At 39.3% G+C, this 25,951-nt stretch overlaps 1 protein-coding gene across 5 annotated transcripts in view; it reads right to left on the bottom strand.

Moving 5' to 3' along the window:
* Nucleotides 1-8,012, bottom strand: part of Suco (SUN domain containing ossification factor) — a 56,273-nt gene extending 48,261 nt beyond the window's left edge. For 4 of the 5 annotated variants that reach the window (XR_005873765.1, XM_040737584.1, XM_005071342.4 and 1 more), the window contains exon 1: nt 7,656-7,862. Coding sequence is in view for 4 of the 5 variants with exons in the window: in XM_040737584.1 (XP_040593518.1) it covers nt 7,656-7,717 (62 nt within the window). In the remaining variant the exon portion in view is untranslated. Of the gene's footprint in view, nt 1-7,655 lie in introns of all 5 variants that reach the window. The other variant, XM_005071341.4, reaches the window with a different exon arrangement.
* Nucleotides 8,013-25,951: the final 17,939 nt, after the last annotated feature.

Raw genomic sequence — 25,951 nt, 5'->3', positions numbered from 1 at the left:
TTCACATCTTATTCTTGATACACAGTGCTGGTCATTCATTTAGGGCAGTATAGTTCAACAGTAAAAGCACAGGTTTCATTCATTACCATTACTACTTAAGTTTTTTTAACTACAAAATTCTATTAAGTAATACAAGACTTGTGAGAAATGAGTAAATGACATGGACGTCATTCTGGTTAAACACTGGTAATAAAACAAAACCAAAGTGTCATTTGGTCTCCAGAGTCTTTGCTTAATAGTTATACCTTTTTCTTTTTCTTTCATTCATATATATATATATATATACACATACCCACACAGAGACATACACACATGTACAAAATTTAATAAATCATTTTAAAAATTAAAATAAAAAGTGTAAGGCTAGTGTAACTATTAACTTTTTATTTTGAGTATTCTAAGTATGCTTTTGCCTCCAGACTACCAAATAAATATGCAAGAATGCATGCCTGCCACCTCCCAAACAAGGTATTTCTGTCAGACTCTAACTGTTGACAAAGTGATCTTAAATGTCTTTCTCTGTTTCCAGCTTCCTCCTTTCTATCCTTTTATTGGATCTCATGTAACTAAGTCCTCTTATGTAGCAGAGGCTGGCCTTGAATTCCTGATCTTCTCTTCTCCCAAGTGTTGGGATTACAGGAAGGCAACAGCATAGCAAGCCTTCAAGGCTATCTTTCTTTGTCATCTTTCTTAACTCATCTGAGAAACTCAGTTCTGCTTCAAAAATAATTTTCTCTGTAAAGAAAACTCCAGTCTTTTATCTCTCAGGCCTGAATGTTTAAGTCCTATACAACTCTGGGCTTAGAAAGTCCATTCCCCTCCAACTAACAGACCATTCCTCTTTCAATCTTTTATTAACTCTTCAATTTCTTTTTGTATACTACCTACACAAGATAAGAACACAATTTCCCCTCTCTCTGAACCTATTTCATAAATTCATACTTTTTAAGATAAGGGTTTATGTTCTCATCTACATGTTTCAGTAAACTACCTTTTCTTATTTGGCAGACTCCTACAAAGAATGCAACACATGGCATGAGAGTCTTGGTAGATCTGTTGGCAGTGAGGTAAGAAAGGAGCGCTCAACAAGAGCAGCTCAGAGACAAACTACTACAACACTTCTGAATCCTACTTAATGCTTCCGCACTACAGGTCAACTTCACAACCTATTATATAACCACATCATTTACTTGCACAAAATTTGTGCTTAATGCACGCTCTTCTTCATTTCTAAAACCACATTCTTGCTGTGGCAAACTCAATTACTCTGCTTGAAGTCTCCTGAAATACATCTAGCATAGCAATATCAAAAAACAAAAACAAAAACAAAAAAAAAAACCTTCTCAAAACTACTTCCCTTGCTGGACAGTTATCATCTAGCTCTTTGGCTTTACTTATAAAATTCATCAAATCTCATAAATACGACTTTTCCTTAGGCTTACCACTTCTATCTATTCATTATCAATTTGCCCATACTCTTCCCCTTGACAATTAAATGCCATCTGCTCATTGCAGGCAGTGAGACACACACATACAGATACAGCTACCATTCATATTAGCAGCAACAGAGCATCTTATTTCAGCTCATGAAGCACCTGTTCACACAGGAGAGCTTATGACTGACACATACATTCAAGCCTTCCTGGCAACTCCAGCCCTAATTTTTACATTTAATAGCTACTATGGACCTCAGCTTTTTGATTCATTAGCATTTTAATCACACTCTTAGAATGTTGGCTGTATAAAAATAGCTGGGTTTATCTAATCCAGTAATACTAAATTGAATACAAAAAACAAAAATACCCATAAATATAGTTTACTCTAGGTAGGAATCCTAGTGTACTTTTTTTTGCTTGTTTTGTTTTTTGGAGACAGGGTTTCTCAGTGTAACAGCTCTGGCTGTTCTGGAACTTGCTCCATAGATCAGGCTGGCCTTGATCCACCTGCCTCTGCCTCCCTAGTTCTGGGATGGTGACTACTGCCCACCCGGAAAGTGAGCTTCAAGTTGTTAACTCCTGCTGTTAAATTCTCCCTTGGCTCATCCAGGCACCATTTTCAATAAGAAATCTGACTATAAAGAAGGAGGTAAAGACACTAGTCCAATGTCATCTACTGGCATAGAGGCAGAAAATGACAGTTAAGAGAACACAGGCTCACCTCAAAGCTACCTCACTTTTGGATCCATCCCATATTATCTGTGAGAAAACTTGTCAAGTTACTTAATGTCTATGTGTCTTCATCTTTAAATGAAGATGTCTATACTGAAAGGGCTGTATATTTCATAAGAGTTGTAATGATCATAAAATGGCATCAGGCCATTGCCACTACTGTAATGCAGGTACCTATCTGTATTATGACAATCAACTTGTACACAAGGCCCAAGTCCCACACTTACTGTTTCCCTCTCTGTACCAAATACATTGTGGGTAACAAAGTATTATTTTAAATAAATTTGTGAAAAAATTGTGGAGTATTCTAAATCCTAATATATAGCCTTTCCTTATTTAACTCAATAAGCTACCATAGTATCTCGAGAGAATTAATCAGAATATATATATAGCAATTAATACAATATACAAAATGAGCTTAGTACCTAAGAACCATGTCAACACTATAAGACAAATAAAGCTAGCTGTCACTTTTACTTGTATGTAAAATACAAAAATCACTTTAGTAATTCATTATAAAAATAAAGTTATGGGTCTGGAGTATAGAAATGGTAGAGTACTTGTCTAGTACTTGAGAAGCCCCAAGGTTCTATACCCAACACACAAAAAAGAGAGGCCCTTCAAAAGCAAACAAAACAAAACAAACAAAAAAAGCACTCCATTAGTGAAACAAGTATATCCCAAGAGATTATATTTTTTATATTGCAAATACTCAAAAGCAATTTCCCATTCCCTTGTGACATGCAGAATTTTACTTTGGAAAAACACTTCATAATATGGTCTTGAAAACAACATAGGTAATATAAGTAAAAATTGTGTTTTCTGTACCAAAGAACAATATGAAATGTATAAATCATTGTTTCAAGTAGGGTGTTTTATTTATTTCTACATAGAGAGAAACTATAAAATAAGCATATATACAGCATTTACATGTATAATGTTCATAGCTGAAGATGACTTGAGAGGGAAAAAAAGCAATTAAATACTTTTCAAAATTACTTCCTTTTCATTATAAGTGCAAGAATATTAACTATATGTATCTGATTAATTTCTCTACTTAGATTGAGTGAAGTGAAAGAATTTACTAGTCACGAGCAAAATTATGAAATGATAATGTTCAAAGATAAAGTGCTAATATCTTTGATTCTTTTCTTATTGTCTTCCAAGCCTATTTTTACTTACATCCTAAAAACATCTTCAAATGTCTAATAACCTTAAATGGCAACATGAGCCACATCTCCACCTCCTAAAAATAATTCAAAGAACATTATAAAGAATCATTTGCCTTTTTATGTTTGCACAGAAGATGTTCCACATTTCACAGATCTAGTCCCACTAAAGCAACCTAGTTCATCCAGCTTATATGAAGGATCTGACACTGTTTATAATGACCCCACACTCTTTCCCAGTACCAGATGGGACTATACATAGTAAATTTGGATTTTGTCCAGTCTTTTCATATTAAGTTTATTTATTCTGAATATCACTTTATTCAGGAAATAGACTCAAAGTCTTTTTTTAAAGTCTTTACAGAAGCATAAAACGAGTAAAACAAAAAATTTCCAGGTAAAATAGGAATTTTCAATAATTAAAAAACAGTTTACATGGTCTTTATGTTTCTCCTTTTTCTGCTCATATAGTAACAAAAATAAGAAACAGAGAAAAAAACAAAATTAAGAATGCAGAAATAGAAATAGAATTTCTCCAAGGGGAGAAAATGAAAAATAAAATATTTTCCATCCACGAAAACTATACTGACATATGTCTAAGGTCAAAAAAGGTCATCATCTTGATTTACACAGCTCCCAGTGTTCTCTTACTGTATCCCCATTTATAGCCTACCACCTTCAAAGTCTGTCAGTCAATACATTCCATCTTTTATAGTAATCTAATTAAAATATCAATATAGTCTCTTTTGTTCTCATTTAACCTACTTCACTTGCTCATCCTCTGTCTGGTTAAAATCATAGTTCTCCTGAACAACAATCAAATCTCCTCAAAACCTAATTTTAACATTCCTTTTTAACTCTTCCTATCCCTACTAAGCACTCTAGATAACCCCATAAAAATGTCCCCTCTGCTTGTAATACAAGTCTCCCAGCTTGAATTATCCACCTTGGAAATCATTAACATGTAAGAATTGAGGTTCACAGAAATAACTGACCCAAAGGCATAAATGATAACAGTGACAGGAAGGATACCCTAAAATACAAATTCATTTGATGCTTCTCATCTTTATTTTATTTGTCAAATACATCAGAGTTGTTTAAGTGTCAAGCTCCTCTAAGTATTAGCTCTTCCAACATCACCCTTTAAGGCACAGGAAGAAGAGATCACTACTATTTAAAAACAAGTCTTTGCTAAGATTGATGCAAGGGTTCACTGATCTTATAGGCTAGCTGGACACACATCAAAAACTGCAGTACTATAGCTAGAAATCACATCCAAAGGAAGAGGGCAAGTTCACAAGCAGCAGGTTACCTCCAGCATACTATGACTCACTGTGGGTGACATGTGTCCAGCTAATAAGATTGAGGGATTATCTTGTTTTAACTAAATAAACCCTTACAACATGTATTTATTTCAAAAAATAACCAACAAACATGATATTACAAACATAAGCCAGTAAGAAAATAGCAAAACTATGACTAACCAGTATAAACCATTCCTCATTTGAGATGAATCTAGTCAATCATACAGCTCACTAAAAATTATGACTTTAATGAAAGCAAATGGTAATAGCAAAATACTTTTACCTTTCTTAAATGCCTAACTATATAATTACATATACTGATGTCATATTGACACAGGTGTATAACAAATAATTAAGACACATTGTAAAGGCACATGCACAAAGTTTTACTAATTAGGGGATACACTCATAATATCTACTCAAATGTATGGGTCACATCTTCCATTTCAGTGTTATGATCAACTTCCCTGTGCCAATAATTAAAATCATACTTTATATTATAAGACTTGGAAGACTTCAACAAATTAAGATTCTGAAACATGGAAGTTTCCTAGATTGACCAAGGGGTATACCCAATATAGTAAGTCCTTATAGGAGAATGAGGGGGCATGAAGATGAGTCATAAGCAGATGTTGAGGATGAAGTGATGTGAGACAAGAGAGAATCCAAGCAACCTCTAGAAACTAAAAAAGTCAAAGAAATGGAGTGTGTGTCGTCGGTCGTCCCCCCCTCCCTCTGCCTCCAGAATGAACCAGCCATGCCTCCTTGTCCACTTTGGCCTTGTGAGACTGATTTTGAACTCCTGTACACACACTCAAGAACTATAAAATAACTATGTGTAAACCACTGAATTTCTGTTAATTAGTTACAACAGCAGTAGGAACTAACAAGGGGGCTTCTTAGTCGCTATAGCTTCAGTACTAAAAAGAAGATAGGCTGCTCACGCTTAAGTTTAAGAGTCATAATGTTTATTACAAGGTAAACATAAGAAAAACATCTTTGAATGATTTTATAATGAAATACATAGAATGCTCTTACTGTTTTATAAAGAGTGGCCTGTGTGTGTTATCTCATTTACTTCTAGTAATTTTATCAGACTGAGACTCCACTGACTAAAGTTCAAAGGAGTTATATAACATGTTCAAGGAGCTGTATCTAGTAAGTGATGGTACTGTTATCTGTCTAATAACACAGGCCTTATTTAACCTAAAGTCAAAAGCCACTGGAGTGAGGAACCTGTATTATAAGCTTCTTGGCTTCAAATCTAAACTCCAGAATGTAGGTAGCTGCTTAACCTTAACCATGTTACTCAATTACAAGCTTAACCTTAGCCTCTCTACTTTCTCATCTGTAAAATCCAAAATGAAGTTAGTAATACCTACCTGAGAGAGCTGTGCTGACAAAGATGCTAAAATGTACACATGCCACATGCTTGGCACATCTGAGAATAAATATTGGCTACCACTGCTATTCTGTAGTTATGTTACAATTACACCTAGAATCCACTGTACTACTCAACCAAGAATTGTGATTAATAGTGTGTAAAAGAAAAAAAATACCAACCAGAATTAATGAAATGGATAAGATGAGTTTTGTTTTTCTGTTAAGGTAAATCTTACTCTAAGCAGGAAAGACAAAAACAGAAAGGTTTTATCACAACCTATCAAACTATGACAGTTAAGATCAAACTAAAATGCAGTAATACTAGTAGGGTAAGGGAGTAAATCCCAGAAATTGATTAGAATATGAACATACAACACTCTTCAAAATGTGGAGACAATTTCTGAATGCGAGAAGAAAAAAATGATCAGTAGGAGAAGCTCACCAACTCTAAGAAACAGATGTCTAATCCTACACGGGTTTCTGATACCTGTTTCTGATAAGGAGTAATTAAAGGGTTCAGAATGGCAAGCAAGAGACCAAACATTCTGCTCTCCAGAATATAAAACTCCTTGCAAGTCAAATTTTCTCAGACAGGCAAGTGTCTTTTCACTCTTATTAATATATTACTCCATATGAGCAACAAGTCTCCAACTCCAGAGCCCCTGGATTCCATCACACATCCATAAACACGGAATTACTGTGGTGCTTTGAAAACAAAACACGGAATTACTGTGGTGCTTTGAAAACAAAAAGGTACATAAGAAAGTCTGCCTAGACTTTAATACAAGAAACAAAATCAATTTGACAGAAAAGCCATCGTTTTGGTAACCAAATGTCATGACTCTGAAGGAATTCCCGGGAGAATTCCTTTAGAAAGAATGGCTTTTCCAAGTACACCATTAGCAATCCTTTGGCTCAAAGCTATGTCTGTTCCTCAAAATCCAGAGATGTGCTGAAAATTAGCTTGAACTCCATAAAGTTTCAGAGACAAAGAACGGAACTGGTTGCAAATGACATTACTCTCCCAATACCAAAGGACATGACCAAAAAAATATGGTAGATAATGTATCTGTGATACATTCTCCATCAAGCTAACCGAAAAAGGACTTCCTAGGACATACACCCCAAACCCGTGCTTCACGAACAGCATCTCCCAAAGTCCCACAGGTCAAGATTGTGCAAGACCTGACCAGAAGAACAACTGTTTATACATTACTCTTACCCTCATGACGACTCACGTTTTCAAAATCACAGGTCCGGAACACATCACACCTGGCTCGCCCATGCCCTTACCTCATAATGAAAGCAAATGACTGACAGTAAAAACGAGTTACTCACTCACCAGCTTTCTGAACACTACCCAAACTGCCCGAGCTGCAGCGCGGGAGTACCTGAGTACAAAGGCACAAAGTGACCCCCTCTAGTCCCTTCTCTCTCTGTCGGAATCTGTAAATTCCAAAACACAACTCGATAATCTCCAGAGGAAGAGCTGGGTGGCTGCCGCGTGCCCTGCTTGGGGGCAGGAGCACCCGCAACCCCTAAAAGCCAAGATGTCTTGGGGGTGTGACCCGACCTGCTCCCTCTCCCCTATCGTGCCCACGGCAAGTCCCCGCGAGGTCGCCCCAACTCACCAGACTAGAGAGCAGAGAGAGAGGCAGGAGACCAGGGCCAAGGCCCGCCGGTACTTCTTCATCTTCTCCTCCTTCTTCCCCCTGCCAGGAGGCGGCACATCCTCCCCGCAGCAGCCACTGCCGAGGCCAAGATGGAGGAGCCGGAGCAGGAGCGCGAGGATGGGACCGAGAGTCCGAAGGGCTGTGGCGCTAGAGGAACGGCTCTGCAGCGGCTCGCCTCCCGGACGGCCTCCCCGACAAGCCCACGGCAGCGCGGACAGGGACGCTTCACAGGGGCGCTCCGGGGACAGCCGCCGCCGCCGCTGTGTCCGCCCGCTCGCCCGCGCCCGCCTCCTCCGGCCGTCGCCGCCACAGCCTCGCCATCCCCGCCCCGCCCGCCCGGGCCCTCGCTCCGTGCTGCCAGCGACCAACGGCCGCCGCGTACTCGCCTCTGAACAACCAATCGCCGGCCGGGCCCCAACACCTCAACACTCCGCTGAGCTGGAAGGAGACGCGTCACCCACGTCCCTCTCCGCTCGCACACCGCCAGTCTCAGCGCGGGCCACGCCCCCTCCGCTGACAAAGCTCCCAAAAGACTCAACCTCCGCCCTGCCTACGCAGGCCCCGCCCACTTGCTGGCGTCCGAACAGGAAGTCCTGTGACCCTCGGCCTTCCGCCTTTGAATGGCCCGCCCCTCTTGCTGCGCGCGCCGCCTCCGCGCACGGCCACCTGGGGGTTGTAGTCCTCCTACCCGAACCGGCTTTTCTTTCTCCTTAGAACCGGCGAGTTTGATTCTAGAATTTTATAGTATCACTTCTCACCTCCAGACTGACTAGTTTTGTCATTGTTACGTCCACTTTTCTCCCTTTGATCACAGCCATGGAATTGCCTAGGATGAATGGAGTCTTCCAGTAGAAAGCCTTACTAACATAATTTAAAAATCGGTTTACCAGTGGCAGCAGGTCTGGCTTACTGAGGTAGATGCTGATTGAAAGGTAGAAAGAGGCGTGTCAAGGTTTCCTCTCATATGATTGGCTGGGGCTAAGAGACTGAGCTTTTCTTCCACCTAAGTGAGAATTGCTCCCTGCCCGCCAGATTCCTGAGATAGATTTAAGAGTTCATTTTTGTTGTCTTATTTCCGGCTTTGGGTTTGCTGCTGAGAGATAGGACACTGCAGGCGCTCCGCGTCCTAGGGCACCCCAAAAGCAGGGAAAGCGACCTTCTCCACACTTTTGCTATGGACTGGTCAACACAACTCAATGTTAGAAGTCCACAGCATGGAGACTCCAAATCTCCACGGATCTGGGAGCCCCGGACCCTAAATTTAGGGGGCATTGGCGTGCAACTTCCGAATGTTTATGGTTTCTGCCAGACATCTCTTCGAATAGCTTTATGATCCTGAAAGGCAGCTATTGGAAGGGACCTTTGGCCTCGTTTTGTGTCTGGCGGCACATTTCTTACAGACTCTGACACTAATAGAATCTAGTCATTACTGATGGGTATTTTATTAGATACAAAATATAAAGGTGAAATTATTTTATTGCTTTCATTGCCTTTCCCTACCGGGAGACTGGAAACTACTTTAAGAAGAAAGTTGTTCAACAAAGTGGAGAAAGGGGACCCAGGGTTGGGTTACCTGTGTTGGGGTTGGGGGGGGGTTCCTTAGAGTGGCGATACTTATTCATGTCATCATAGTAGAAAAGCATGGAAGATGCCTATGAATACCGTTTTTGAGATGTGGTGTTTTCTTCAAGAATCTAAGTTAAGTGAGTTATATAGTCCAGGGAATGAAAGAACCCGCCAAGTAATTCTTGGAAATAATACAACCAAATGTTAGCAAATCTACAAAAGATGTTAATGCTGTCCTCAGAAGAGTTCTCCTTAAACTGTCAGTTAAATATTTGGCAGTTCGAATCATTTGTTGATGCCATTTTTAGTTATATGACAATAAAACCCTTTTGTGTATTTCCCACTACAGACCAGCATTTACCTAAAAAACAAAGCCGAATTATTAGTATTCAAATGTTTTTTATGCATTGGTTGGAGACACAATGTCCATGTAATGCAGACTGGCCTTGAATTCCACATTCTTCCTTCAAATTCCACATTCTTCCTTCCTTAGCCTCCCGGGTACTGGGCTCCTGAACTACCACCTGCTGCTTGTTTCCTAAATCAAGGAACTATGCTAATCAAGATAGGGAACTGGTATACCTCTGTTAATCCTCAAAAGATTGCTACCAAAGAGGTTCTCTTTCTGTGCATGAGCAAGTCAAGCCTTGGAAAATACCAATTTTACTATCCTACCTCCTATCCCTCTCATCTCAAAACAGCAAATCAGCCCTTTTAAAGAAAAAAAAATTACTTGTATTTGACACACAGAAATTATGCATATTTATGGGGCACACTATAGCATTTCAACACAAGTATACAATGTATAATGATCAAACAGTGTAACTAACATACCTATCACTTAAAAGATATATCATTTCTTTGTGTTGAGTACATTCAAAGTCCTCTCTACCTGAAAAAAAATAAATATTTGAAAAAGTCTGGGGCTGAACAAATGGCTTGACACTTACTGCTCTTCCAGAGGACCAGGGTTCAGTTCCAAGCACCTACTCGATGGCTCACAACCATCTGTAACTCCAGCTCCAAAGGATCCAACACCTTCATCTGACCTCTGCAAACACTTGGCACATACATGGTGCACATTCATATGTTCAAGCAAAACACTCATACAAATAAGATAACATTTTTAAATAAAAAGCCAATGAAGTGTCAGGTATAGTTGTCCTATTGAGCCATAAGTAGATGTAATTACTGTTAGGTCTCAAAGCCAGGGAAAATGACTAATGAGGTGTTCATTTAACATTTTAATGCAGAGCTGGCTGCCAGGTTCTCCTAGCATTCTGCAGTTCCCTACCTGCTACAGGGTCCTTCTGGTAGGCATGCCCTACGCTGTAGCAAGTCTTTCTTGTTGGGACCTCTGGCCCCCAAAATAATTACATAGGGACTAACTGTTAATTATGAATACTTTGCCTTTAGCTTAGACTTGTTCCCCCAATAACTCAACTTAAATGAACCTGTTTCTGTTATGTTTTGCTATGTGGCTTTTACCTCTCTCCTATTCTGTACATCCAACTTGTCTGAGTCTTGCTGGCATCTCTTCCTATGCCTGATTCTAATCCTGAGTGCCTACACATCTTCACAGTGTACAAAAAGATTTTCCCACAACACTGCCCCCTACCCTAAACTACTCCAGCCAGGAGATGGACTGTCCTTTCCCCAGCTGCGCATCCTGTATAGTCCAGTAATTTGGGTTACCCAGCTCTTTTGGTCTATCTTTTACCCTCTTTGCTTCTTGATCTCCTGGTCTCCTGGCTCTCCTCCGCAGCACCTCCTCTCATGGCTCAGGGTCATGTTCACTCTGGACTCTTTCCAGATGTCTCTGCCTCTGACAAGGCTCTCTGTTTTATCTACAGTACACTTTCTCCTCCATTATCTAAGAGCAGTCATGTCCTTCCTTATTTATTTGGTTTTTTTCATTTAGCTCCTCTCATCCATCTGCATCCCCATGCCCATTAACCATTCTTTCTCCATTCCTCCAGCTCCCAGCTCCTGGCATCTGTAAACACTATACTGTTCTCTTCTCTGAAAATGTCTTAACATTCATATATAAGTGAGAAAACATGGCATTTGTATGTCTATGCCTGATTCATTTACATAAATTTCTCCACTTTCATCTGTGTCACAACTAATGACAAGATATTATTCTTTTTATGGTTGGATGATATTCCATTTAATAAATATACTGCCTTTTCTTTATTCATGAATGGATGCCTAGGTTGGTTCCATATTTTGGCTATTGTCACTACTGTTGCAATAAGAACGAAACTATACCCATCTTTCTGACACACTGATTTCAATTCCTCTTTACATATACCCAGGCAGTGGGGTTGCTGAATTGTTTGGAAGTTCTTTGGTGTGTGTGGGGGGTGTTGAAAAAGCTTCATACTGTTTTCATGTACTCTAGTTAGGGTTTCTATTGCTCTGATAAAATACCGTGACCAACAGCAATTTGGTGAGGACAGGGTTTATTTGGCTTACAGTCAGCCCATCATAAAAGGAAGTCAGGGCAGGAATATCAGCACAGGAACCCAGAGGCAGGAATTAAATCAGATACTGTGGCAGAACACTTTACTGGCTTTCTCAGCCTGATTTCTCTTCTAGATGTATTTACTTTATCATTTTGTATGTGTGTTTTCCCTGTGTACCAACATGTGTGCCTGTGCCAATACACGTGGCGAATAGCTATCTGAGTGTTGGGAATTGAACCTAGGTTCTTTGCAAGACTTGCAAATGCTCTTAACCACTGAGCCAGTCCTCCAGTCCATCAGCCTGCTTTCTTATACAACTCAGAACTATTTGCCCAGGGTTGGCATCCCCTACAGTGAACTGGGAATTCCTAAATCAATCATTAATTTTTAAAATACCCTAAAGATTTGTCTACATGCAATCTGATGGGGGTATTTTCTCAACTGAACTTCCTCTTTCCAGATAACTCTAGCTTGTGTGAAGTTGACAAAAAGAAAAAGAAAAACAACAGACAACACCAAAAACAAGCCAGGAAAATTGAATCCTTGTCAACTTGACATACAAACACATCACTATTCAACTGTAACTTTTCTCGTTTTTCTTCAAGATCCTATTTTAAGACCAATATCATAATATAAAACATTCCAGCTTCCAATAGTGCCACAGTCTGTCTCAGTTTACTTACTAAGACAGTGTAACTATATGAACTTAGATTTCTATGAAGAGTTTATAATAGAGTTCACATTTTTCTCTGTTCCCTGGCCATATTTTTTAACCTTTTTATAGTACTCATCCTAACTAAAATAAGGTTATATGTTATTTTTAAATCTACATTTCACTAAGAAATAGTGATTGTAATATTTCATGTAGTTATTGTATATCATCTTTTGAGAAATGTCGATTATGTCATCACCTATATTTTAATTGGATTTTTGTTTTGTGTATTTTTGAAAAAGAACCAGATATAACAAAATCTCTCAATTCAATAAAGTCTAGAACCCCTAGCCACACACCTGGTAACTGATGTTCCCTGCAGGTCCTTGCGATATTCTAGAACTTACAATGGGCTGTGTTGTACAATGAATAAACAAAAGCTCAGCCATTCCTAAAAGGTTAACTACACAGAAACTATGTAGAACTCGGGTCCCAGCCCTGATAAAGATCAGAAAGTCTTCTCTGGTGGTAAGAAAGAACAGGCAGATCTCAGAAGGGGAGCCAACACCTTCTGACCGGCTCCTTTGTCCTTTATCTCACATATAAATCATACCTAAGAAACTCAAGAAAAGAACTGTTTTGTCTAATTAAGGAGGTGTTTTTTGATTAGCAAGCTTTGATGTATTTTGATTGACTTGAAACCTTATCAGCTTCTTTCATTCCCAATAAAATGTGAGAAGGTCTATGTCTAAGAAAGAGCTTTGTACAGTTGTCCTCCATGTGACTTGAGGCTTCCATGGTGAAAAGCCAATTAAGCCAGAAATTGCTTGGAAATAGGTGAAAAATGCCAGAGTATAAAGAACAGACCATTAGTAGAAAGGGTGACTGTGGGAATCAGCACTTAAAACTTCATATATGAATAAGAACAACTGAATTTATTCTTTGTTCCCACCTAATTTTCTTCCTTATGAACCTTTTTTATTTAGCTACCCTTTTTTATTAAAAAAAAACTTAGCTGACTTTGCTAATCTATCTTAGCGTCATGTATAATGGCTATTTGGGGAGAAAAAGGTTGAGTTTAGAGGGGGAATAAAACAAGAAGTTCTATTTCTAGCTAACTGGGAAGTTATTTTTTTTTCAATTGAGTGGGACAATGCTGTACTGTATACAGAATCATGTTTATATCTCAAATAAAAAAAGACTTGTAAATTGAAAAAAATTGTGCTTGCAATTGTAGCATGTATCTGCAAATCCCAAAACCCAGCACACTGAGCAGGAGGATTATGAATATGCAATCAGTGTGAACTGCATAGTAATGCCCTACCTCAAACTTATACTTTTGTTTTGCGTTGCCAAACTTAGAATTCTATCACAAGTTTAACATATGAGTGTTTTTTAGATGGTTGGATTTAATAAGCTCATAGAGGAAGTAACCAGAGGGAATGTGACAGAAAGGGAGAAATCAACGTCCAACTTCTTGGGGAATATGGACCCATGATGTAAAAGTCAGGAGATCCAGGTTATCTGTCTTAATTTTGTGCTTCTCTAACATAGTACTTTAGGTTTAATTATTTTTTAATTGAAGATATATGCTCAGTGTTTTTTTGTTTCCTTCAGATCTAGAGGCTGAGTAATTGATGACTCTAGGGAGGAACCAGGGAGGAGTTTCTTGCTGTGTCATAGCTTGACAGAGAAGGAGGGAGGGAGACAGGAAAAGATTGAGGGAGGCAGGGAGAGGCATTGGAGAGGTAATGGAATGATGGAATGAAAAGGAGGGGAAGAGAGACAGAGGAGGAGAGAGAGAGAGAGAGGTGAAGGGTAGGAGGGAAGGAGGGAGGGAGGGAGGGAGGAAGGGAGGGAGGGAGGGAGGGAGGGAAGAGGAGAGAGACAGAGAGACAGAGAGAAACAGAGAGTCCTTTGTCAGGAATCTGATTTTGCAGTAATGGCATGACACTGATGAGTACAGTATTCCTGACAACCACTGTTGGTTTGTTGTTGTGTTTGTTTTTTTAAATCCTACACACAGACACTGTTGAACTAGAGACTGAGTTTCCAACATAAGAACTTAGGGGAGCGCATTCAAACCATAGAAACAAGTTTGCAAGAAGGGTTAGTTTGGTTTTGGAGGCACAATACTAGGTGTAAGGCTCTGGTGGAAATACCTGGAAACAACTCTGTGGGAAAAGATTAGTAAGTAAGATCAGTAAGTAAGTAGAAGAAAGTAGTAAGTGATACCAACGTACAGGAGGTGCTGCTGTGTCCCTCCTGCACAACACTGTCAGGTAATTGCTTCCTAAAACATTGCCTCCATTCTACCCTTGCTTTCATTCAAAAACCTCCCATTGCCCTTAAATGCTTCTCTAATAAAGGCCTGCTTACTTGGCCTGGCACTCAAGGCCTTCTATAATTCAGCATATCTGATGGTTCAAGACTTCTCTACCATTTTTTTCCTTTCAAGGCTCGATTTTCTCACAAAAACAAATTGTTTTCCTTGCCATGAAATACTTGGCCCTTGTAGGCCCATTTTACTTAATGTTGTTTGTGTTCTGTCTTCACAAACAGTGCATAAATGTCTTATGAGATATGCATTTTATAATACAATAACTTTTTAACAAGGGCACAAGAAATATTTTTGCTTAACTATTTGATTTATCTAGTCACATTAAATTGATATAATCTACTCTATTACTGAGATTCTTAGAAAAAGCAAGAAGTTACTAATTTCTAGCAGCCCTATCTAGCCAGTAGACTTTTTGTCTACTAATGACCACATGAGGTTTTATTTGTCTAATATCATTTTATTTGGGTCTGGCTAGATTGCTCTGAGTTCCAGTTACTCTTGTACAACATGGAAAACTAAATTATTTAAGAAATATTTATTGACCTTCCCTTATGTAAAAAGTACTGAGACAGACAGCTGCTTATAGAGAGGGCATCTTAACACATTTCTGGATGTTGAATCTCTAAAAGTTTATAAAGGTATAAAGTGTTTAGTGCAACAGAAAATCGAATTATAGAATACAATCATCAACATATGAATCCACAACACACTGGTTATTCTTTTGGACAAATGCATAATTAACAGCATCCAATGGCAGCATACTTCAGGGCACCAACAATGCACTTAATGTGGTGTGAAAATGTCTACTATTTATATTGGTGACAAAGTTACATATGCTGCTAGTATTGCCACAGCTTGTTAGCTACATTTATATAATAAAACAGAAGTGTAAATTTTAGTAAGAAGTTAGTGAAAGTAAAAGTGTTATCATGGATGGGCGTTGGTGGCGCATGCCTTTAATCCTAGTACTCAGGAGGCAAAGGCAGGCAGATCTCTGTGAGTTCCAGGCCAGCCTGGTCTACAGAGAAAGTTCCAGGACAGCCTCTACAACAATACAGAGAAACCCTGTGTCCAAACAAACAAACAAACAATAAAAAAAGCATAATCATGTTTTCATCCAAGTGTTTAGACTAGTAAATGATGCTTACATGTCTCAAATTAAGAAGTTTTACAATAGAGAAACAACAGGTTCGGTCACAATTCATCAGAGGGTCAAGAGGTCAGTTTTGAAGAAGTCCAGCAGCACTTTTTAGAAAGTAAAAGATGCCAGGCATTGTGGTGCATGTCACAACATACACTACCAAAGACAGGGTGGAAGGGTCACCCAAGAGTCTGAGGTCACCGAAGCTCCATAATGAATTCTGGATCAGTTGGAATTAAAGAATGAAACCCTTCCTCAAAACACAAATAATTAAAAAGTATAAAATAATTATTTAAAAAAATCAGAGTATATCTCCATAATGGAGATGATTTTTCTTGCCACTACTATTTCAGGTCTCTCTCTCTCTCTCTCTCTCTCTCTCTCTCTCTCTCTCTCTCTCTCTCTCTCTCTCTCTCTCTCTCTCTCTCTGTATATGTGTGATTTTTGTATGTATGTATGTATATTCATGAATCAGTTACACTTTAAAATATGTCTAAATATGGGTCGCACTCAAAATAACAGTAACAGTATCTTCACTGGGAGAAATGAAATGCTTGACACATGTTGAATAAAAACCAAATGATATTAATTGTGCATGAGGTTAAGGGGAAAAATGAATCTATGTTTTATTTAAGGGAAGAATATATTTGGGACAGCCCTTAAAAAATGGTATAGGACTAGAGACAGAGTGAAGACAGTAAAATACTTGCCTTCATGCATGAGGACTGAATTTTACTCCTAGAACCCATTTTTTAAAAAAAGAAAGAAAGAAAGATAGGAAGAAAGAAATTAGTAGTGAGGTAAGGCTTGTCTTCCAGCACTGGGAAAGTAGAGCCAGGTGAGTTACTGGAGGCCACTGGCTAGCCAGCCTAGCCTGCTTGTCTTCAAGCCAGTGAGAAATTCTATTTAAGGTGAGGGGTGACACCTAATGAAGTACACACCCAAAATCATTCTTTGGACTACACACACACACACACACACACACACACACACACACACACACACTCACATGGGTTGGGGAGAACGTGAGGAGGAGTAGAGAAGGATTTTCAAAGAGATAAGGACACAGTGTCTTAGATACAAGGGACAGTAAGTCCTAGAACTGAATACAAGGCAACTTTAATAGTCTGTGTCACAAGACTTTTGATTTCAGTCTGTTGTTACTTATTTGATATTTATTAATACACCATTTATTGTGAACCTTGTATAAAAGACTTTAGTCATGGGAAGATTTTAAAGATGCCATCTTCTGTTAGACTAGACAAGCACATTTAAATTTAAAAAATGTGGCAGTTACAAAGGACTCAAAGTAAGTTAAAGATAATTAAGCTTGGGAAAAGAATGCATTCATTGAACCTGTGTAATTACCTGAATTCACAAGCCCCAAAAAACAATAAGAGATGGGTTTTACTTTTTAACATGAGGTTACAAGGCTGGAAGATCAGATGAAGGGATCATAAGAATAAAACCTCGGAGCAGAAAGGTGATGAAGAAGAAGAGAAAATTCCCTAAAGACCCTACTAATAATTCTGGCATAGCAAGTAAGGTCAGTAGTGCCTACAATTTAAAACACAAGAATAAGTAATAGCACGCTGTTTAAGACATGAAGTAAATACCAGAGAATTATTGGCTATAAGAGATGAAAGCATTTCCACACAAAGACATGGTGGGGGTTAGGGAACTTATTTTTCATAATTCTACTGGAAAGATTTGATTCTTGTGTGCACATATGACTAATATTTTATGTCACGGTCGTCAGATAACTTGCTATTTGTGGAAAAAATAACTTCATATTTTAATGATGTTCTCCAACTTTGTGCACCTGTGTGCTGAATATGTGGAACAAACCATACAGTAATCTGCTATAGTGTATAGATTCTAGAGTTCTCCTGTTCAGCCAGTAGACCTCAAAATCTGATGAGAACGTAAGAAAATTACACACACACACGTGTGTGTGTGTGTGTGTGTGTGTGTGTGTGTGTGTGTGTGTGTGTGTATTAGATGTGAGCCGGGCAGTGGTGGCACATGCCTTTAATCCCAGCACTTGGAAGGCAAAGACAGGTGAATCTCTGAGTTCAAGGCCAGCCTGCCTGGTCTTCAGAGAAAGTTCCAGGAGAGCCAAGGGTACACAGAGAAACCCTGTCTCGAAGAACAAAAAAACAAACAAGTGGGGATGTGAAGTAAATGAAGAACATTTCCCCAAGGATTCTTTTGTATTTTGTATTTTAGAGCATTAGAATTCTCACTGCTATGTGTACTTTCAGACCTTAAAAACAGTGTAACTTTTGCTCCTAGCCTTACGTTTCCTTTTATTGCCTGTTATCTGTATGACCATCTTAGATAGTGTTTCTAACGGTTAAGTATTTAGCTGGTGGTTGAGGAAAACTGGCTCTGCTTTAGCAATTTAGTCTTTATCACAGTTTGAGGCCTAAGTTGTGAACATCATTACATGGATCAAGTCATTTCAGCTCATCTCTTTTCCCAGGAAGATAATGTGGTAGTAAAGTGTGCCCATCTATCCGTAAGTCGTTAAAGCGGCAGTGTGAAAGGATATTCAAGGTCAACTGGTACTGAGTTACTTTGCAATTTCCCTTCACTGTACAACCGTCATTTACTTACACACAAGTGACTCAAACAGCTTAGTCGAATTCATTGGGAAAGTCTCTTCTCTAGGAAAGCATTAAATATTAATTATCTCTCGTCACTAAATAATTGATGAAGAGGAACAGTGATGGCTCTCAAGGAAGGTGGCTGGCTGCTGATAATACAGCATTTTAAGAGGATGCATTTGCAAGCCAGCTCCAAAGACCACCTTCTCCAGCAGGGTTTCCCCTCTGAAGGAGCCTTCCCCCCCTCCTCCCCCACCCCACACAGTCCCCTACTTTGTGAGCTCCTACTACTATGACTCATCATAGTCTCATACTCTGACCAGTGCATCCTCAACTCGAATGGCAGGGATTGCATGTCAGTTCGCTTCTGTATCCCTACAGCACTTTGCAGTATCCCTGGCACAAAGGGGCATTCAATCAAGCCTGTAAGGAGCACGCTAGTGGCAGCAGTCTAGGAAGATGCATGTTCGTGTGTCCTAAGTATGTGCCATGTCGAGTTAGAGCTTTGTGTTCACTTAAAACTAAAGTGAAGAAACACGGCTAAGCAATAGAATCCTCATTATGTTGTTTGTGAGCTGGAATCTGAAAAGTGGAGCTTTCAGAAATATTTGGCTTCTGTTGTGATTGCCAGTACTTAGTTTCATCTTCCAAGATAACACTAAAGATTCAAGTATTCAGGAGGAAGAGGCAGGAAGACAGTCATAAGTAGAAGGCCAGCCCTCTATACATAGTGAGTTTCTGGTCAGTGTGAAACTTGATGTCAAAAGAAAAATATGAAAAGAAAATGAAAGAAAAATTAAATGCTTATCACTGAAGTATAGGAATGAGAAAGAGACTTGCTACCACTAAACAGAACTTTACCTTTTTTTCTTTTCTGTCTGTCTGTCTTTCTTTCTTTTTTTTTTTTTTTGTGGTTTGAGAAAGGGTTATTCTGTGTAGGCCAGGTTGTCCTGGAACTCACTTTGTAGTTCATGCTGACCTCGAACTCAAAGATTTACCTTTGAGAACTTAACTTTTAATTAAATATTTTAAATTGCCACACACAGCACTAGATTCCATTGTGACATTTTAAAGCAGAATTTGCTGTTGTTGCTTCTCCTCATCCCCTCAACTCTCCGTATCCCCTCCCCCCACACCTGCTCCTTTCCACTTCCAAGTCACTTATGTCCATCCCTGCCTTGCTTCCTCAACACCGTGTTTCTCCCTTTTGTAGTCGTTTCCTTTCTAGTCAGAGTTTAAAGGTTTCCTTTAAATCACATGTATGCATTTGTGTCTGTGTTAGTACATGCCCCATGAGTGAGGGGCCTCACAGAAGCCAGAAGAGGGTGTCAGATTCCCCTCCCCCAGAAGTGGAATTACAGGTGGCTGTGGCAGCCTCCAGCCTTGTGGGTGCTGGGACCCAAACTCAGGTCCCCTGGAAGAGCAGCAAGTGCTCTCAGCCATTTCTACAGCCCCCTCTAGTCAGAATTGCGTTTTTAGTCCTAACTTATCTTTTAGATCACTTTGGTCAATTTTACAATTTGCATGTTTTAAATTTTTGCCACTTTCCAGGTCTACTTATATGCTGAGAAATGAAATATGATGTGTGTATTTGTGTAACTGCAATTTACTGTGACTACTTTTAAATCAAACACAGCTGCTGGAAATATTTTCCTAACTGGGCAGGATGTTTTTAATTTTTTAAATTCTACTTCTCTGCAGTGTTGCCAACATAGAATAGAGTGTGAAAAGGTCACAAAGCATCGTATTGTCCTTCTTCTTTACGTATAAATTCTCTTTGTGTTTTTACCTCCCCATGAACACAAGGTATTTCTCCTAAACAGAACCTTCCCAAATTTCCCTTAATATCAAATCCATCTTCCCATGCAGTTTCTAACTGTTACACTATAACCACAGAATAAGCAGCTCCAGAAAGAGCTCTGAGATCTGTACCTTACAATGGCTTTTATTGTCAGCTATGTTTAGAAACTGTTCTAGAACATTCTTCTCCATCTCCTTGATGCATTGTTTTTGCAAGAGGAAATAAAACATCGCTATTGCACTGCATTCTAGGTGTGGATGTAAGAAACTTGGTAAAAATTATTTCTATTCTAATTCTAGTTAATGTTTAAGTTCTGTCACCATCTGATGCTCAATTCTTGTTCCTATTCTGGAGTGGAAAAGCAGTTACTGTGGGAATTGTAACATCTGAAGTAACCATGATAATGCTTAGTACATATCATAATATAGATTACATATCATGTTACTGTATTACAATATTTATATCATGTAATTATAAATAAATACAATTATGTATATTATATATATAGCTAGTACTTATATCATCTAGCTATTCTACTGGATCTCTTCCTCTCATCAAGAAAAGACCGAGGCCAGTTTTTTTTTCAAGACAAGATTTCTCTGTGTAGCTTTGGAACCTGTCCTGGAACTCCCTGTGTAGACAGGCTGACCTTGAACTCACAGAGATCCTCCGCCTGCCTCTGCTTCCCAAGCGATGCAATTAAAGGTGTGTGCCACCACTGGACAACCTAGGCCAGATTCTTATTTTCTGGTTCACCTATGCTTCTCACAGGTGCATAACAGATGTAAACCGCATGATGATGAGTTTAAACAAATCAAAGTGTAAATCATGTAAACAAGAAGCTCAGGGTAATGATACCGACACAGCCCTTTGCTTGTGTTATGGCTTGGATTGTGTCCATCTTCAGTCTACCAAGATGCAAGCAGCATTGCTCATGCTTCTTACCTAGCAGATTTTGATGGAAGATATTGGGAAGCTCCTCCCACCATGCCTGTCTCCCTATGGTCTCACATCCTTTCTCTCTCTGCTCTTTTTCCTTGCTCCCTCTGTCGACCCTGGTTTGTGTTTCCACCCCTTTGTATACAAAAGCTATCTATCTATGTCTATAATACACAACCTAGAATGTAAACTTGGATGAGTCGGGCACTCCTGGCAGAGCTTTCTGACGCTGGTCAAAATGTTAATAAAATAAACAGCAGGCCCCAGGCTATAAACTGACCTATTTCAATAATAAAGCAGGGACTTTTCTTTAGTAGGAAAGTCATTTATTCCATATACAATATCACTGAATCTAGGTGCCTTTCCCTGTACCGTGAAACAGCTCTGGGACCGAACACTTGTGGCCCACCAGACATTGCCCAATCAAATATACATGAACATGTAATTCTGATTTTCAATGTTGAAAGTCAGAACTGAGGAAGAAAAAAGAAAGGCAGAAGGGAAAAATGAACAGAGAGAAGAAAGAAAATTTCCAATATATTTGATGTTTATTTCAGAACTCTGTCATTTCTAAAATCTATAAGTTATCAATCGCCATCAATTTGGTATATGTCTGGCCACAAACATGTGAAAATAAGAATGTATATACCTTTAGCTTTTTGTCTGGAAAAGGTATTGAGGTTTAACGCTCCTACAAAACCCGAAATCTGTTGAGATAGACAAGAGATGGTGGAGCTGGGAAAAGGAATGTGGCAAGCCTCTAGCTTTGAGACTATCAGAGACCTGGGAGCCATTTCTCTCTCCCTGTACATGTACTCAGATGAATGATCTTCGAAGAATTGATCTATAGCAGAAGGCAGCCTAATGAACAATGGAAGGGCTGCGTATCTTTTTCTGTCACCATCGATTTGATGGGCAGCAGTCAATGGATAACTTTTGGTGTGAACTTTGATTTTTTTTTTCTTTAAGATGAGTGCTTTGGGAGGAGCTAGGGGAGATAAAACTGTAATCAGAATATATTGTATGAAAAAAGCCTATTTTCAATTAAGAAAATACCAAAATGAGATAGAAGCTGAATTTTGACAAGAATAATTAGATTAAAAAACAAAAACAAGTAACATATCCTAAGAAATAAAGCCTGGTCTCAGGCCTTCCTGTTACAGTTGCTTGAGAAACTGAAAACACACAGTCAGGAAGCACATACTGGCTTCTTCCTTTTGCATCAGAACTGACTGGGCAGAGCAGGACTAGAGAGAAGTGTTTCTTCTGTAGCCCACTTGCCGTGTTCTAAGTCTGCTTGTTGGAATATCCAAACGCTATCCAAGCTGCATAAAATAACCATATTACTGAAAGTCACTGTCCTAAAAAGGAGTGGACAGCCAGGCAGTCCAGCCCTTACTGCCACTTGTCAGCAGAGAATTGAGCAAGACACTCGTGTCACCATGAAGGAAACACACAGAAGTGAAATTAGCTTTATTATTGAAGCATTGTGCTCAGGCATAACTAATTTTTCCTCATTTACAACCCACATTTATTTTAATTTTGGGAAAGCACTCACTGTTTCTACCCTATGTTTCTTTCTTTCTACCCTGTGTGTTTGCCAAATGGGCATTTCACATGAAGTTCGAAAATGGCTCTTGATTTCATCCAGCTTTGCAGAGGATCTCTTATCTTTAGGTTCCACATGGCTACATGACCCTCTGACGTCACTAGTGAGAGTGCTTCTTCCAAGATAAATCTGCTTTCAGACTTGCATTGCATAAAGCTTTTACTGAGTAAATAAAGCTCCAAGGGCAGACAGCTAACCCACCCCACATCTCCTAAACTGGTGTGTTTTACTTTCCATGCTTTTCTGGACGCAGTGAACTTGCTTACACTGAGAAACACACACACACACACACACACACACACACACACACACACACACACCACTACCACCACCACCACCAACAGCAACAATAACAACAAAGGGAACAGATGGCTTGTCTCATGGCAGCTTCAGTGATGGATTCCTTGTTCCCTATTATTTCTAGGCACAGTATATAATTTTTCTGTTCATAAAATCAAAACAATGAAAGAGTACTACTCTCTCCATTCTCCACTCTATTGTCACTTATTATTAAAGTCTGGCGCAGCTCTTTGATAAATGGAGAGAACAGAGTTAGTAGTTATGCTATCGGGGGTGGAAGGATGGGGGGCTGGCACGGGAGATGGCCTATGGGCCACAGAGATGACTTAGCTTGTAAAAGTGCTTGTCAGAAAAGTCTGACAGCTGGAGTTTGAGGACTGGGACCCATAGTGGAAGGAGAGAACTGAATTCTACAGGTTCTTTTCTAACCTCTACTATGTGCTGTGGTACACACACACACACACACACACACACACACACACACACACACACTTCATGTACCTATATGCAATAACAATAACAATAGTTTTAAATGACAGACTAGAATTTCCAGAACCCAGGCTGCCCACTCACCTCTTACGTGACCTTAGGAAAAGCACTTAGATGAGTGGTTCTCAACCTTTCCAATGCTATGACCCCTTAATACAGTTTCTCATGTTGTGATGACCCCAACCATACAATTGTTTTGTTGCTACTTCATAACTGTAATTTTGATATCATTATGAATCATAATGTAAATATCTGATATGTAACCCTTTGGGGGTTGCAACCCACATGTTGAAAACCCTTGGCTCAGATTCTCTAGGTCTGTACAGACTACTGTACTGGCATAGAGTTGGAGTAAAACTGAGCAAGGTAATAGCAATATCCAGAAAACTCATCGCAGAGCAGGCCAATGAACAAAGGCTCAGTCTGAATCCATTGGGAGGTAGAGAACAAAATTACCTGAAAGATGTATACAGGACTATTTTCATTATAAAATTTTCATCTCAACAAGGAGAGTGCCTGGTGTGCCATGCCCACTACTCTGGAGTCCAATAATAAGTTCCCACTTAGGTGTTTTTCTCAACCATAATTCCTTAGCATAATATCTTAGGCTAAGATCTCCATATAACAAATTAGACATATTATCCTTTATATTTCTTTCCTTCCTTCTATATACATACCCAAGACTGCCATCTGTGATAAAATCCATGATTCTGCTTTATGTGTAAGCTTCCAGTAATTACTTTTTCAAATTCCATTAACAAAGAAAAATATGCTTAAGTCATGTCAACTATGTGAGTACTCATTTTGTTTGGTTTTGCTTTGTTGTTTTTGAGACAGAGTCTCACTCTGCAGTCCAGGCTGAACTGGATCTCAACAGTCACCCTCCTGTCTCAGCCTTCTAAGTAACGGGTTTCCAGATACCAGCCACACTCCCAGCAATATCTTTATAATAGTTGAAGCTTCAAGATACAGAGGGAAAATAGGATGTCTTTATTTGAAAGTATCTAGGTATCTGTGTTCTTCCTTGGGGCTGCAGAGGAAGCAGGTGCTTTATTTAATCCAGTGTGGAAAAGGAAATGATAGTACAGAGGTTTGTGTCAGCGATTTCCTTCTCCCCTGCTCACTCATTATGTAAGACACTACAGGTGGGGTTCTTACTGAGATCACAGTGAACACTCCAGATGAAGGCAAGTCTGTGGCAAGCAGAGGCTTGCTGGCTCGAGGTGAATTTCCTGTGCATTTTCCCTATTGCTTTCTGTGAGAAGAAAGAAGTTAGCTCTTAAGTATATACCCAGACGTGCCCAGAGGTTTTCTTGAGTATATAATCAGCAATGAACTTCTAACCAGATACCTCAGTTTACAAAGAAGCCAAACTGGAAACCAGTAACAATTAAAATTGAAACCAAATCCTGTTTTTAATTCAGAACCTAGAACAATTTAGACCCAAAGTTGAAAAAGAATCTATTATCTGTTCTGACTCAAAGACACTTTGAGGTAATTTTCTTTTTAAAAGAAGTTTTTACAGAGAGAGAGAGACAGAGAGAGAGAGAGGGAGACAGAGACAGATAGATAGATAGAGAGAGAGAGAGCGAGAGCGAGAGAGAGAGTCTGTGTGTGTGTTTGTGCATGCAATGATGTACATCTGAAGGCCAGAGGACAATTTGTGAGAGTCGGTTCTCTCCTTCCACCATGTGGGTTCTGGAGATTGCTCTAAGGCCATCAGGTTTGATGGTAAGTGCCTTCACTCCACATAGCCACCTCACCAGCCCCATGAATTAATCTTCTAACATCTCTATGCTTCATTTTTCCCATCTGAAAAACAAGTAGCTACACTAACTTAGTACATATTTGTTGTCTGTCTCACCAGTATTCCCAAGACTAGCCACTCCAATCCTGGGATCCGCTGAGTGTCTTCTTTGACCTAAGCTATCTCAAGTTCAGATTCTGACCCTTAAAAGAGTTCCAGTTAATGTAACTATTCAGAGACACCGCAAGTGATTTTCTATAACAGAGGCAGATAGTTTTTCATTGTTAAATCAGTTCTATAAAATAATTAGAAATGACAAGTGCACATTGCTGACTCTATCTGATAGAGCAAGTAACTCATGAGAACAACGGAGCATTTGTTAACCACTAACTTCCTTTTCAACAATATTATGTCCTAATCATCAAGTCCAGGGACCACTTTCTTCCTCTTCTCACATTACAAGTTAACTTACTGTGGCAGCTACCAAAGCCCTTTCTGTTCCTTAGGGGAATTTATCTCACTGATCACTTGTTTCCATCAAGGCAGAGCTGATCTTTCTGTATCTCCAACCTCCATCTCCACCACTGCTTTC

This window comes from Mesocricetus auratus, unplaced genomic scaffold, assembly GCF_017639785.1.
Source record: "Mesocricetus auratus isolate SY011 unplaced genomic scaffold, BCM_Maur_2.0 Super-Scaffold_100676, whole genome shotgun sequence".
Taxonomy (NCBI): Eukaryota; Metazoa; Chordata; class Mammalia; order Rodentia; family Cricetidae; genus Mesocricetus; species Mesocricetus auratus.
This window is presented reverse-complemented; position numbering and strand designations above follow the sequence as displayed.